Source organism: Triturus cristatus, chromosome 4_2, assembly GCF_964204655.1.
Source record: "Triturus cristatus chromosome 4_2, aTriCri1.1, whole genome shotgun sequence".
Taxonomy (NCBI): domain Eukaryota; kingdom Metazoa; phylum Chordata; class Amphibia; order Caudata; family Salamandridae; genus Triturus; species Triturus cristatus.
This window is the reverse complement of record NC_140586.1, coordinates 112,392,597-112,408,172: the sequence shown is the minus strand read 5'-3', so window position 1 is coordinate 112,408,172 and position 15,576 is coordinate 112,392,597. Positions and strand designations below refer to the sequence as shown.

The following is a 15,576-nucleotide window of genomic DNA, read 5'->3' as shown; positions in this document are numbered from 1 at the left end:
AGGGGCTTATATAAAAGCCCATTGCACCACCAGTACATCACTTTTTCCCATGTTAGAGCTTTCGGCTTGTAAATAAGCCTCACAATGTTTGTGCTGTCTTTGGCAAGACACTTTTAGGTTAAATTTGAGCAACATCATTGCAGGATTTAATAATGGCTAGGCGTTTCATATTGAGCATTCATTTTCACAAAGTTAAACAAATTGGATTCCTCTTTCCCCTTCAAATCAGGCATGGACCTAAATGCATCTTTTGTTGTATTAATCAATTACAATTGTGTGCTTTTCCATTAAATGAACAGTGAAAAGGTGGGTCCTGGGCAGGAACAGTCAGGATGATTTACTGTTGTGCGTTTGCTCTCATGTCATGCTCTGTTGCCTTTCTGTCCACTATAAGAACAGTGAATGGGTAATGAAACTAAGTTGTTTTGTATTCAGGTGAGCTAGACATTGCAATGTGCATTAGAAAAGAAAAATACTGCTCCATTTATTGTCAGTAGGAAATCGTTCGCATGGAAAATACAATGTAAACTTGAATATTTGGAAATTCATTTTCAACACCATCTACCTGTTTCAGTTGTGACCTTGAACATGGATATCCCAACAATTCTCTAACACGTTTACTGTCTTCATCACAGGGAATGCCTGGACCCCCAGGAGAGAAGGGAGAAAGTGGAGAAGTCGGCCCAATGGTATGGAACTGATCTCTGACAGCTTGTCTGTTTGCTTGTGTTGTGCTTCAGCTGCCTTTGACTAATCTGCAGTGCTAATTCATGGGGAGCGCTTCTGATGCTCACATGATTGTCACTCATCTGGCTCTTGATATTCCTATCTGTTAGAGCTTGAAAATGGGTTTTAGATAGAGATGAGAATACATTTAGAGGAAAACAATAAAGGGGGCAAAAAAGTTGGGATTATTACTTGGCAGGTTGTAAGCAACTGCTTTGACTTCCCAAAAACAAAAAGTCAATTTTTTCAGCCCTTCAGAAGGATGGATTTCATGAAATTTGCTTTAGTTTTCCATATTGTGCAGGTGATAAGATACCCTGACAGAAACCCACTAATTTGTTAAAGGGACAAAATTACATTTTATAGTATGTTTTTCAACTGGGCTTTCTAGTATTTTGACTTATCATCAAAAGCAGAAAAAGAACAGTAACAAATCCTTTCTGTTATTGTGGTAGAATAAGGAGTGGTTTCTACAAAACAGAAAGTATGTATCATTGAGTGTTTTGCTTTAAAATATCTGGATATCAAAAACTTAGGGGCTTATTGCGAGGTCATGACAGTCATACTCAATTTCAATTCTGACCAGCTGATTATGATACAGGCGGTCGGAATTGAAACTGTCCGGTCATTCCGGTTGGCTTCTGACGAGCTCCAGGAGACTGTCTGGCAGTCGTAGACCGGCCCATAGTCCAAATGATGCACGGTTTCTGGCAGGGTTTCCGTGCTGGCCTTTCTGACATGGAAACCCTGTCAGAAAGCGTGTCTGGGGGACCCTAGCAGGGCCCTCTTCTGTATTCAGCCTCCGGTTGGGGGCTGAGGGGGCCATAGGTGCCCCCCTTTTGATCCCTGCACCTTGTGGCGGGCACCATGAGGTGCCTGCCACGGGATTTCTCAATGGGAGCTTGTGTTATGGCTGGTTCATGGCCGTAACACAAGCTCTCATTGAGAAATGGGAGAATGTGACCGCACCATGTGCGGTCACATTGTAATTAGGTAGTCGGGACCGCCAACCAGAGGTCAGACGATCCCGTTTCCGCGACGGTGTTTAGCAGACGCAAGTCTGCCCGACATCGTAATAAAGCCCTGGGAATGTGGTGTATTCCAATTTTTGAGTAACTTTTCTATGGCATAGGCAACTATATATAAATGTGGTTTAGAAGTTCGAAAAAAAAATAAATTTAGAAAAAAAGTTAATTACAGATTGGCTTAGAGAGGCCATATATCTAGAGAATATATCAAGTAGACATAGGACACAATAAGGGTTAATTTCCTTATGCATGCAATTGAGGAGTATCTGTATCCATGTCCACTCTTTGTCTCATTGGTGGCCTGATTTGCAGATCAGTATGTACCGATGGTAGAACAACAATCGCATAGGATGTTCGGGTCCAGGAGTCTCCTCTGAGGACTGAAATTTGTTTTTAATTTGAACAGTCAAGACATTCATGATGGCATTTGACAGGATCAGTGTTAGTTGGTCAAGTTTGTCTTTATCAAGTTACATTTTTGTAGAGTGAATTACACCACTTTCTTTTAAGTGCATGGACTTGAAAACATCTAACCACTGTTTGCATTTAAGTAAATATTAACTGTAGTTTTGAAACTATGAGTATGACCCATGATCAATTATTTTTATTTACATAAGAAATGGCAAATAAAAAAATCCTGCTTCCCCCATCCTTCCGGATAGTTCAACCGGGTGGAACAGGAGGCAAAACTCTCACTACAACAGTCTACTCCTCAGCAGGATTTTATCCCAAACTCAAATCAAAACTAACTACCACGTGTCAATGAAGTAATGCTGTCTCCTCATCAACACATCAATCTTAAGAAATAGGTTCATTATACAGTGTATGTGGACAAGTTAGATGTCTTTGGATAGTGTGGTATTTCCCAGAGTATGACTTGAATTAAATTCAGTAGAATGGAATTTTATGAAACCTTACATGTGAAAATTCCAACTAGCTATCTAACAGGATGGACTACATACCTGTGTTTTATATATTATACTATAGATGTATGCAATAGCATAATGGGGGAGGAGCTTTGCATTTTACACACTCGAAATCAGATTGAATGAGAATCTTACCAACTAAAATATTGTGGAAGATGGATCTCTAATATGTGTATTCTTGTCTGTAGACATTGTGGCAAGCAGCTACTATCCCTCTATGGGATAGTATGTGATGAAATATTGGACTCTTGTTTTAGAACATTTAGTACGTTTCCTAAATTCTAAATGGACATTATAGTGTCATTTGTTCTCCATCCTTGCCAAATGTGTGGGAATGCTTTACTTAGAAATATCTTCTCCAAACATATTGTCACTTTGAAGAATATTGAGGAAGACTGCAGTTATTTTCATTGGCACACTCAGGCCTCACCCCACCAATGCATCATCAAATATTCCCTTCCAGTTCCATATTTTTCCTCATTCGACATGATTCAGCTCCTTTGTGAGCTTCACACTTTTGAGCACTATTTTCATTTTGTTCTCCTTTAGCAGACCCTCTCATTTCATATCAATATCTTCTATTTTTAATTGAATTTGGTATAAAACACAGGGAATACATTGAGGAAAACACAACTGTCTCTGCTGCATTCTGCTGTTGAAAGTTTCACACAAAGCACTGGGTACTGGAACCATTTTCTTTATCAGACAAGCATGCATTTTCTTGAGGGCACTGTTTCTTTGATGACTATTTATTTAGTTGTGAGAGGCAGGTTTACATCAGTCTCAGAGGAATTGATACCAAGTACAGTATGTGATTCTGTAATGCTGATTGATTCCAGAGCTTTAGTTCCAGTACAAACAAAAAATCAATTTAAGGAGTTCTTCGTCTTAATGCCCTCATTTTTAAGTACCTCTCAAAGGGAAAGTTCTCAGGGGAGGACTAGGAAACCTTCACTATTGAGTCAACTCTTCTCACCAAATGAGAGCATCCTGAAATTAATCTGGCTTTGGTGAACTTTCTTAAAAAGGTAGATACCTGTTTGACTAAGGACCTGATGCTGCTGAACCCGTGGTGGAGGTGTGGTGGCAGTTCGGGAACCGCCGCCAGTGTCTGACCGCCATATAACGAGTATGGTGGTCAGACTGTGAGTGGACTGCCACAGCCACCAGGGATCTACAATTCCTGGCCCTGGCGCGGTGGTCTTGAGGCAGCAATATGCTTGGCGGTGCCGCTGCGGCAACCCCAAGCATATTGCAAATTTCCTCACTGCAACCCTAACCACAGCGGTGAGACAGCATTTGTTAGGGTGGGGATGGGGAAACAAAGGGGGCCCTACAGGTTTCCCGGTGCCTCATGGCCCATGGGATGCATGCAGGGGGGCACTTAGTGTTCCCCCCTGTGTGCATGCACCCCCTTTCCTGCACTGCATGGACTTCTGCCCAATTAGCACATTTAATTCACTTGTAAGTCCCTAGTAAGGTGACACTACCTGCTCCCAGGGCCTGTAAATTAAATGGTACTAGTGGGCCTGCAGCACTGATTGTGCAACCCACATAAGTAGCACTTTAAACATGTCTCAGTTCTGCCTTTGCAGCCTGTGTGTGAGTTTTTAAACTGCCATGTCAACCTGGCAAAATAAACCTTTTGCCAGGCCCAAACCTTCCTTGTTATTACATAGACACCCTAGGGCCATATAAATCACCCCTATGGTAGGCCCTGGACAGCCCAGAGGGCAGGGTGCAATGTATTAAAAAAGTTGGACATCTACTTTTAAGTTTTACATGTCATATTAGTGAAAAACTCTTAAAGTCATTTTTCACTATTGCTAGGCCTTCTTCTCCAGTAGGATAATATTGGAGTTACATTATAACATTTTGTAAGTTTTATTCCCAAATGGGAACAGGTAACCAGTTCATGTTTGGTGTCTTTTGAATTGTAATGAAAATCCCTAATTGGTGAAGTTTGATTGTGAATTACAATTTTGAAACTGCCACTTTCAGAAAGTTTTCTTTTTCCTGCCTCAGCCATTTAGTGCCTGCAGCCTGTTTCTGGGCCACATGACTGGCTGTAGTTGACAGTTGCTCTTTGTGTAGTTCTCCTAGACGGCCACACACAACAGGGAACTTAGGTGTTTTTGAATGGCCATCACTGGCAGGATGGGTCCCAGTACCACTTATACTTGACTAGTCTTTGTGCTGCCCCCACACAGAGGGCTGCATACCCCCTGTTGTTAGTCTGGAGCCAAAGCCAGGAAATCAGGGCACATGAACACTTCCAAGGAATGCCTCTAGAAACTTCTCCCCACTTCAAATGCATAACTGGGTATAAATACTAGACCTCAGACACCAACTCTTCAGTACAATTCTGAACCTGTGAATACTCTGCCAGGAAGAAGGACGGCTGTGCTGAAACAACTGCCACTCTGCTTCATTGCTGTTCAGAAGGACTGCTACCATTTTGTTCTGTCTTGCTGTCCTCTTGCCTGGGTGAGAAGTATCTTTTTAACCCATAACGGAGAGTTACTCCAAGGGCTAGTTTTTTGGGGTTTTCAAACTTTATTTACCGTTTTCATAATGTTTACAGACATTACATGGTTACTCATTGCGATTGTACAAATCGAAAAATGCAAAGAAGTATCTGCAAAGCAAGCACGTTCCAACATATAATGCAGAAAAAATCTCAGGGTAGCATATATATCATATATCATAATGACAACAGCCGACCCACTCAGGCTGAAAAGTTCCCCCCAGTGATCCGTACTCCACCCACCCCAACATAATAAATACAGCCATGGAAAAAGTAGGAAGGGCTATATCACCCCACTCCAGTGGGAACTATCCCAGCTGGTTGTTGTGAAGAGGGGGTGGAACCGATGTCTAGCAAATAGCTCTTAAGAGGCCCCCAAATATCTTTTGGACGGGATGTCGGGGGTTGAGTTGTGGCATAGAGTTCACAATTTGTATTGCAGTATGTGAGGCTACTAAGCCAGGCTTTCACTGTGGGAGAGACTCTACTGCCCCATTCAAGAGCTATTTCCCTCTTCGCGAGCAAAAGGGTAATGGCTGTAAATTTTGTGCAACCCCTTCGGGATATTGTACACATAGCCCAACAATGCGACCTCAGGTTTAGGATCTAACTCAAGGTGTATCATTTTTGCTAATAATCTAAAAACAGCTTTCCAATAATTCCCAATCTTAGCGCAGTTCCAGGTGAGATGGGCGAAGTCAGCACGCGGGACACCTCCCTTAGGACAAGCATGTGGTCTGTTGGGGTCGATAGCATGTATTTTCTCCGGGGACATGTAAACTCTCCACAGATATTTGAATGACTTAATTTATGTCTGCTGTTTAGGGAAACCTCTTTAATTTACATACAACAGAAGGCCCAGTGGGAGTCCTGAATCGGGTGCCCCAGATCTCGCTCACATGCTTTCCGGATCTTGGCATCTCTGCTAGGGACTATTGACATGCATGCACTGCATAACTTTGATATGAGATGCTCTCCCCCAGTACTCCTGATTACTGTGGTCAACAGAGGGAAAGAATTGTGCTCCAAGGGGAACCCCGAAATCCTAGCTCTGAGCTGCGGATCCGACTTAGGACATAGTGATTCATAAATGTTGCCTCACTGAACCGCCCTTCTTCTGTGCTAGAGAACACATGGCCCATTGGGAACAGATCTCCAATCTTGGTTATTGAATATTTAGTGAGTGTGCGCTGGACCAGTTTCTCTTTCATAACGGGAAGCCGTGGATTACTAAAGATCGGGATCTTGGGAGAGTATAATGTGTGGCCCCCAGTGACTCATGCTAGCTTCTGCCAGGCCCAACTGGTAGTAGATGCTGTTTGAATATCTTGGGGGTCTCTTGGGAATCCCCATGGTGACAGTGTATTCAGGGTGGCGGGAAGCACCAGGTCAGCCTCAGGTCTGGTGTAGGGTATGCATGCATCTGGGTAGTACCAGGAATGTGCGAAACTGCACTGCGCAACCAGGTAATATATTTGGAAGTTGGGCACCCTGAATCCCCCTCTGCAGTACGGCAAGGACATTGTGTCCCAGCTAACCCTGGGTCTCCCTCCACCCCAAACCAGTCTGATGAGATGAGAACGAAGTGTGAGAATAAATCTATTGGGGAGCTGGATGGGAATGTAATGGAAGAGATACAAGAACTTTGGAAGGACAATCATTTTTATCAGCGCCACATGAACAGAGTGAAAGGGGGAGTCTCAGCCAACGCTCCACTTGCTGTTCTAAATTATGCAGTGCGGGCCGTAATTTATCCTGATAATCTGTTCTGTTCTTCTATGGATCTGTACTCCCAAATATTTAGCAGACTCCTCACACCACGCGAGGGGGAACCCACAGTCCCACCGTATAGTACACGGCATAAGAGAGAAGATCTCCGATTCGCCCCAATTTATGCCTAATCCGGAAAAACCTCCAAATCAAATAATCTCTCTAATAAGCGGCTCTAAATTGTCTTCGGGACTGTGAACATATAGAATGATGTTGTCCGTGTCTGGGGAAATAAGGAGTAGACCCGTTTTAAACTGGAGTCCTCTGTGCAGATGTTGTTTCTGAAAGTGTCAAACCAGAGGGTCCAGTGCTAATATAAATAGCAGTGGAGATAGCGGACAACCTTGTCCGGTGTCGCAAGTAAGAGCAAACGGACGTGATAGAGTGCCGTTTAGTCGAAGCCGAGTGGTGGGGGCAGTGTAGAGCAATGCTGTAAGATCAATTAATCCCTTTGGGATGCCCAGCTTCCTTATCACCGCCAAGAAAAGGGGCCATGAATTTTCTAGTCAATATTTAAGAGTGAAAGCGGCCTGGAAGAGCCGCATAAAAGCAGGTCTTTCCCAATCTTTGGGAGCAGAATTATTACCGCCTCACGTAGAATAGGGGGCAACTTCTTGCATTCGAGTGCCTCGTTATACACCTCGAGAAGGCATGGCTCTAAGAGGTCCTTATAGTTCTTATAAAAGACGCCAGTGAAGCCGTCCAGGCCAGGGGCAGTAGAGCCATTTATGGCAAATATATGATGATTCTTAGCAAACCATTACTTCGCATGCTTTTACTGCAATGTTTTTACTTAGCAACTACCATTATTTTGCATGTTTTTACTTTGCATGCATTTAAAACGCAACTGCATAGTAATGATCTAAAAATGCTTCAACTCCGCATGGATTTACTACTCATAGCACTACATCGTATTTTCTCCTCGTATTAACTATAAAATAATCGTAATAGTAACCTATCTCCTGTGATACAACACTACCCAAAACGCACAAACACTACAGTACCCTTCATTACTTAAACAACACTACACTACCCAAACCCTAATTCCCTACCCCCTACATGACCATCCCCCTTCCACCAGTACTGTCCCTACACTTTAACACTACCCTGCATGACCCCCGACACCACCCTAAACCCTAAAACACTACCATACACTACACAAATACCACACCACTACGCTAAACCCTAAATGACTACACCCTGCATGACCTTTCACCTTCCCCCACTACTGTTATTACTCTCAAACACTACCCTGCACCACCCCCCGACACTACCATAAACACACAATCCCCCAACACTACCCTAAACCCTTAAACACTACCCTACACAAACACCACAGCACTAGCCTAAACCCTAAATCACTACCCTTGCATGTCCGTCCCCCTTACCCCAGTCCGCTCCCTACACTCAAACACTACCCTGCACACCCCTCCCACACTACCTTAAACCCTAAAACACTACCCTACACTACACAAACACCACAACACTACACTAAACCCTAAAACACTACCCCCTTTGTAACAACGCTTGCGATGTAACAACTTGTGTACTAATGGTACGCGTTGTAGCAACACAAGCGAAGTAATGGTATGCGCACTAGCAGCCACGAAGTAAGGGTTGATTACCATTTATGGCATCTATGGCACTAATAATTTCCTCAGTGGAGAATGGCTCCACGAGGAACTGTTGCATGAAGTTATCGAGCCATACAATAGCAATCTCCGCTAGGTATTCCTCTCAGTCTGCCTCACTATGAGTCACCCATGGCGTGTATAACGTGGAGTAATATGTGAAAAATGTGTCCTGTATGTCTGGGGTGCCCCTAAGAGTCTGACCTGTAGGGGAGCGGATACAGGTGATGTACGATCGCCCAGACAGGGTCTCAGAAGCCGTGCCAACGTACGGCCCGGTCTGTTGCACTCCCCGTAGCACCGTACAATGGCGTATTTACTTAGAATGAGAGTCTCCCGCTCCGTGGCCTCCCTAAACTCTGTCAAGAGGGTCAGAAGGTGGCCAAGCTAGGACGGGCCAGGGCTTTCAATCTGCTCACCATCCAGAGAACCTAGTTGTTGTTCAATACGAGCTATCGTGCCTCTCAGGTCTTTCAACACCTCAACATGCTTAGAGATGCAAACTCCGCACATGTAGGCCTTAAAGGCCTCCCAGAGTGTGGCCCACAAGCTTACTGATCCTGTATTTCATTCGAAGTACTCCTCTATGGCCAACCTAAGTTCCACTCTGCAAAAGACACACAATTGATGGACGGAATGCAGAACAAATCAAAACATTCACCCCCAGTGAAGAGATCTGGGTTAAATCCATCATTCTTATGCTTACCATGCCACCCCAGTTTAGACCTGGCCATATGTAAATCAGTCTTGATCCTGTGCCTCATGGGAACAGTCCAGCCCGAACTGCGAAGCCAGTTCCTCCCTAGACCGGAAACAAGCATCCTAGGACGGGTTTCAGGGTTTCACCCCTCTTCAGCCAGGATAGCTTGATTCCAGTAGCACAGTGAGCCCAGGACCCACGTCAGGGCATACCTGGCGCACTTAGGGCGAGAAAGCAAAAGACACACAATTGATGGACGGAATGCAGAACAAATCAAAACATTCACCCCCAGTCAAGAGATCTGGGTTAAATCCATCATTATTTTGCTCACCATGCCACCCTAGTTTAGACCTGGCCATATGCAAATCAGTCTTGACCCTGTGCCTCATGGGAACAGTCCAGCACGAACTGCCAAGCCAGGTCCTCCCTGGACTGGAAACAAGCATCCTAGGACCGGTTTCGGGGTTTCACCCCTCTTCAGCCAGGATAGCTTGATTCCAGTGGCACAGTGAGCCCAGGACCCACGTCTGGGCATACCTGGTGCACTTAGGGCGAGAAGGCAAAAGACACACAATTGATAGACGGAATGCAGAACAAATCAAAACATTCACCCCCAGTCAAGAGATCTGGGTTAAATCCATAATTCTTTTGCTCACCATGCCACCCCAGTTTAGACCTGGCCATATGGAAATCAGTCTTGACCCTGTACCACATGGGAACAGTCCAGCCCGAACTGCCAAACCAGGTCCTCCCTGGACCGGAAACAAGCATCCTAGAACCGGTTTTGGGGTTTCACCCCTCTTCAGCCAGGATAGCTTGATTCCAGTGACACAGTGAGCCCAGGACCCACGTCTGGGCATACCTGGCACACTTAGGGCGAGAAAGCAAAAGACACACAATTGATGGACGGAATGCAGAACAAATCCAAACATTCACCCCTAGTCAAGAGATCTGGGTTAAATTCATCATTCTTTTGCTCACCATGCCACCCCAGTTTAGACCTGGCCATATGCAAATCAGTCTTGACCCTGTGCCTCATGGGAACAGTCCAGCCCGAACTGCCAAGCCGGGTCCTCCATGGACCGGAAACAAGCTGCTTGTTTCCAGTCCAGGGAGGACATTGTTCTGCATTCTGTCCATCAATTGTTCTTTTTGCATTTGTCACCCTGGAGTGGGACGGGCATGCTCAGACGTGGGTCCCGTGCTCTCCATGCCATTGTAGTCAAGCTATCCTGGCTGATGAGGGCTGAAAGTCCGAAACCGGTCCTAGGATGCTTATTTCCAGTCCAGGGAGAACCTGGCCTGACAGTTCGGGCTGGACTGTTCCCATTGGGTGCAGGGTCAAGACTGATTTGCATATGGCTGGGTCCAAACTGGAATGGCATGGTGAGGAAAAAAACGATGAACTTAGGCCCAGATCTCTGTACTGGGGTGAATGTATGACATTGTTCTGCATTCTGTCCATCAATTGTTCTTTTTGCACAAGTTCCACTCTGAACATGTCCTCCATCAATGCCTGTCTGGAAAATCTCCACTGTCTCTCACAACCCTCAGGCCTAGGGACACGGACTTGTAACACTACTGGGGAGTGGTAGGAGTATGTTCTGGGGAGATGTTTTGATGACCTATACCAGGTTGCCAAATTTGGAGAAACAAGCCAATAATCGAGTCTGGTCCATGTATCGTATTGTGCAAAATAATGTGAATATGCTGGCTTCTACCGGATTGCGCTGCCTCCACACATCGACCAGGCCCACCGAGTCGCAAGTCTAACAGCGCATTACGTGCGTGAGGTTTGGTATCCAGCGCAGGGTCAAGCAGGAGGTTAAAGTCCCCACCCATGCATACATAATCTGCGTCTAATTGTAGGAGCTGTGCGTGAAGGTCATGGAAATACTCTGGGTTGTCAACGTTTGGTGCGTATATAATGACGAATGCCATACGGTGACCCATAAGATGACCCACTACCATACTGTAACAACCCTCTCTGTCGTTATGTGCTTTGGAAAATTGGAAGGGCAGACTTTTGTGGATCAATACTGCGGTGCCCCTCGCATAAGTGCTGTAATTTGCATAATAGCGATGTGGGCCCCAACCTAAGGCAAAGTTGGTGGAAGTTGCCGTAGGCAGGTGAGTTTATTGTAAATATTCAATGTCAGTCCCATGGCGCTGTAAATAGTGCAAAACCATCTTTCCCTTTCTAGCATTATTGAGTCCCCTAACGTTCCAGGTGACCAATGTCAGGTCTGAAAAGTGGACAATCTACCCCATACCGACATTTAAACTAATCAACAGTGCTTGCAGTTATGTCACAGTTAGAGCTCAACATATTGCAGTGAGAAAGCAGAAATAGAAGCAATGGTAACCAGAGATTACTAGCAACCCTCCCCTCGTCCCCTCACCCATCCCTGCGCACACCCTACGCAGGGAATATCCCCATAGACCGAACAGTAAGTAAACACCCTGGATAATAAAAAAGGAGTTAAACAAGATACATTTCAACTTTTGTGACAAACTTAATGTGATAAACACTTGGGGTGTGGCAACGCCACGCCAGATACCCAACATTCCAATGATCAGTAAAGTCGCAACATTCGCCCTAATACAAAGATACACACAGTACAGAGCCATACTTTTCCGGTGCGGGTAGCACAGATTATTCTGAGGAGAAGAGTTCCACACTTGCCACAGAGCCACTGTGAGAAGGAGTAGCTCTGTATATGTATTTGTTTTTGTGGCTGCCGCTTACTTTATAGTACATGCAAAACTCTTGTACTGCTGTGGGGATATCAAATATAAGGGAACAGCCCTCGACATCCACCGAAGGCATGCAGAATAAATCAAACCATATCTGAGTCCCAGATTATGGAGCGCTGCCTTAACGCTGGTGTACTTCCGCCTCGCCTCCTGCACCATTGCGGTAAAGTCCGGGAACAGTGCCAACGTAGAGCCTTGCCAGGATATAGAACCCTGCTATCTCGCAAGCCTCAATGCCGTATCTCCTGTCCCAAAAATTTAGGAATCGGGCAATATTGGGCCTCGGCGGACAGCCTGGCTTGGGGCGAGTGCCAAGTGAGCGGTGAGGTCGTTCAACAAGTAAATTGGAGGTGAAGGCCTCTCTACCAAAGATTTCAGCAAGCAGGGTTTCTACAAATAGGTCCATGCGTCCTGTATTGGTCGACTCTGGGACTCCCAAAATGCGGACGTTGTTTCGCCTACTGCACGCCTCTAAGTCCTCGTTTTTTATGGCTAAATCTTTAAGGATCTTTTCCATGCTGTCAAGGCGCTTGGTGGATTGAGCAGCACCATCCTCTAGGTTGGACACCCTGCCCTCCACAGTATCTAGGCATTTCTCGTGTACATCTAATTTGATGCCCATAGTGTCTAAGCGCTTTTCCAGGGTGTCAAACAGACCGTCAAAGGCCTTAAAACCAGCCCTCAATTCCTGCAGCAATGCGCCCGAGCTTGGGGGTGGATCGCCAACATTAGTTTCCTCTGCACCACCCTCAGCCATGTTGCTGCCCGACTCCGCAGTCTTCTCAGTGGGTTTGCCGAATTACAATAGCCTTTGTTGGAGGTCTTTACGGCCCATATCTTCCCGTGCAAACCTATTTGATGACCAGCCTGTTCACCGGCCTAGTGTGTGCTGCCAGAGCTGGAGGGCATCGACTCGGAGTGCTCGCCTGACCTATCACAGCAAGAGGTCCTCGTGGGCCAAGCAACAGGTAGCACCAGACGGCAGAGGCCAATAGACTCTTGTGAGATGCGCAACATGCAGCAGGCTTGGCAAAAATCGGCACTGCTCTATAGAAGCTTAGCACTACCTCGATACAGTCTCAGAATGCAGGGCCCCAGGTCAGCGGCTACTCAGCTATTGGTGGCGCCTAGATGTGAATGCCCTGCGCCGATGCCAAACAGTCGTTGCGCATTTCATATATTGCCGACTGCGGCAGGCTGCGGCGTCTGGGAATGCTGATGCCCCACTGTTCTCGGCAAGCGTGGTCCCAAGTTACCCTGCCTCCAGGCTCACCCGCTGCCCCTAACACCGCAGGGCCTCCGGGAGAAACGCGGCCGGTCTTCGTTGTTTTTGTGGAGGGAGGCTAAATCCGGTGGGGGGGGTCCTGACATCAGGACCTTCTCACCTTGTCTCCAGCGGGGGGCGGTCGTCACCACTTCTTGTTAGATGTTCCTGACGGGGCACCCAAGCTGGTCATGGCAGTCGGCGCAGCCTGTCTCCAGGCCGCGCATGGCTACGGGTTCTGACGCCACCCATACACATCAGTTGGTCTCCGTACGGGGTATTTTTGATATTGTAGCAGCACCAGGCGGCTCTGCGGCATGCAGGCACGATCTGTCACCCGAGTATCTGTCCCGCAGGTGACTTAGCACGGATTTTGAGCAGGATACGGGCGCGGATGTTGGGATCTTCTGGTGGAGCTTCAACGCTGCACGGCCATCTTGGTCAGCAACTTGGCCACACCCCACTCCGAGGGCTACTTGGCTGGCCTCTTCATCTGAAGTCACAGGGACACAACAGGCACCTTCACCTGGACTCTGCTATCTGTGAGTCTACCCTGCCAAGTGGGGCCAACCCAATCCTGAACCCTTGGAAGTGGGCTTAAGGTGCTCTTCCGGCATCAGTAGATCCAGCAGAACCAACGCATCTCTACTGCTGCATGGATTGGAAACGTCTTTACGTGATGCATTTTCGGCACAGGCCCTCACATCCCTCGTCAATGGCAGTCTCAACGATGATGCTGGACTCCACATCGCAGATTTACAGCTCTTCAGAACTAACGTATCGCCCGACTGCATGCTGCACCCTCAACATTGAACTTCGCATTGCAAGCCCCATCAACAGGATCTTCAATGAGTACGCAGGCACCTGGGTCACAGCCTCACCACATCTCAGAACGTATTCATCATTTCGAGTGTGCGATCCATTTTTTACATGGATCCTCCCAATGCTCCCAAACTAGGATTTAAATAGGGGTAGGGGGAACTCGCAGAGTTTCACTCCACAGAATTCCACTGAGTGACACAAAAACTGTGAGATTCCATGGACTTCCATGAGGGTGCGGAATTCGGCATGTCGCACTGCTCTCGCTGATTTTTAGCACTGGGAGCTTATTCTGCGCTGAAAAATCAGAGCAAATGGCACCACGTGGCATGCCAGAGGGTGCTGCTTCTTTCTGCCATTTGAGTCGATTGTTGACTCAAGTGGCAGCTTTCTCAATGCGAACGGTCGCGACCTGCCATGACCACCCACACTCAGAAATCTTGCCGTGGGCATTTTAGAACCTGAAAATAACGCTAGGAGACGCAAATTCTTGCTCGCTCTTGGCAACTTAACGTTGGCAAGCAGCGTGAAAGAAACAACCCCACAAACTCTGCTAGTGGAGCAGAGTTTCTCACCCACCCCTAGATTTATGATATTCTGTTCAGCTAGACTAACTGGGCCCTGTAGCCGGTCCGCACTCCATCGTTTTCAGCCTGAAGTTTTGACTTTTTCTCAGTCCGGTGCAACAAGATAAACACAGATGGCACTTTTTGTTTTTGTTTTGATTTTTCACTAAAACCATTAAAATTGCAGATCTCCAGTTCTACTGATTGGACTTTTGTTGTTTTGGTCTTGTTTTATTTATTTAAGGAAGTTCTATTTTTGTTACCTCGGTATGGGATGCTTTTTCACAAGTATTTTCATAGTTTTACTGTTTGAAATGTTGCACTAATACATTACACATTGCACCTAAGTTAAGCCTGACTGCTCTGTGGCAATCTATGAGAGGGTTAAGCACAGATTCATTTTGGGTTGACTTGTGCCTCACCCTGAGAAGGAATGTGGTTGCAGCTTCAGCAGGGCTCACACCCCAGTCAGCTCTTAACCAAATGTCTTACACCTCACTCTCTGACACCTGCAGATGCTTTTCCTTAGCCAATTGAAGAGCCAACTGCATCTGGTTCATTATCCATGGTGCTGAGGACCTGGTTTTTACTTTTTGATATTTCTTCTTCTTATTTTTCTCTTATTCAATCTGCATAGAAATTCTGTAATAGGCCAGGATAGTAGCCCCCAAAACGGTGTTTTCTAAAACACAGTACATTTTGCATTACCCGTGAGAGGATCCGTCTGTTTCTCAAGTTGCTTACACTGCTTTGGGCATCTGTTGCCCTCCGAAGAATTTAAACCACAGCCAGATTCACCTTTCTCCCTAAGAAACATTTGGTTGTCAACACTTTTTTGTTTTGAACATGTATTTAAAAACTA

General features: G+C 46.1%; 1 protein-coding gene across 2 annotated transcripts in view; it reads left to right on the top strand.

The window, feature by feature from the left end:
• Positions 1-15,576, top strand: part of LOC146833110 (uncharacterized) — a 645,049-nt gene that overhangs the window by 494,642 nt on the left and 134,831 nt on the right. For both annotated transcript variants that reach the window (XM_085600733.1, XM_085600734.1), the window contains one exon: positions 636-689. In XM_085600733.1, coding sequence (XP_085456859.1) covers positions 636-689 — 54 coding nt within the window. The remainder of the gene's footprint in view (positions 1-635; positions 690-15,576) is intronic.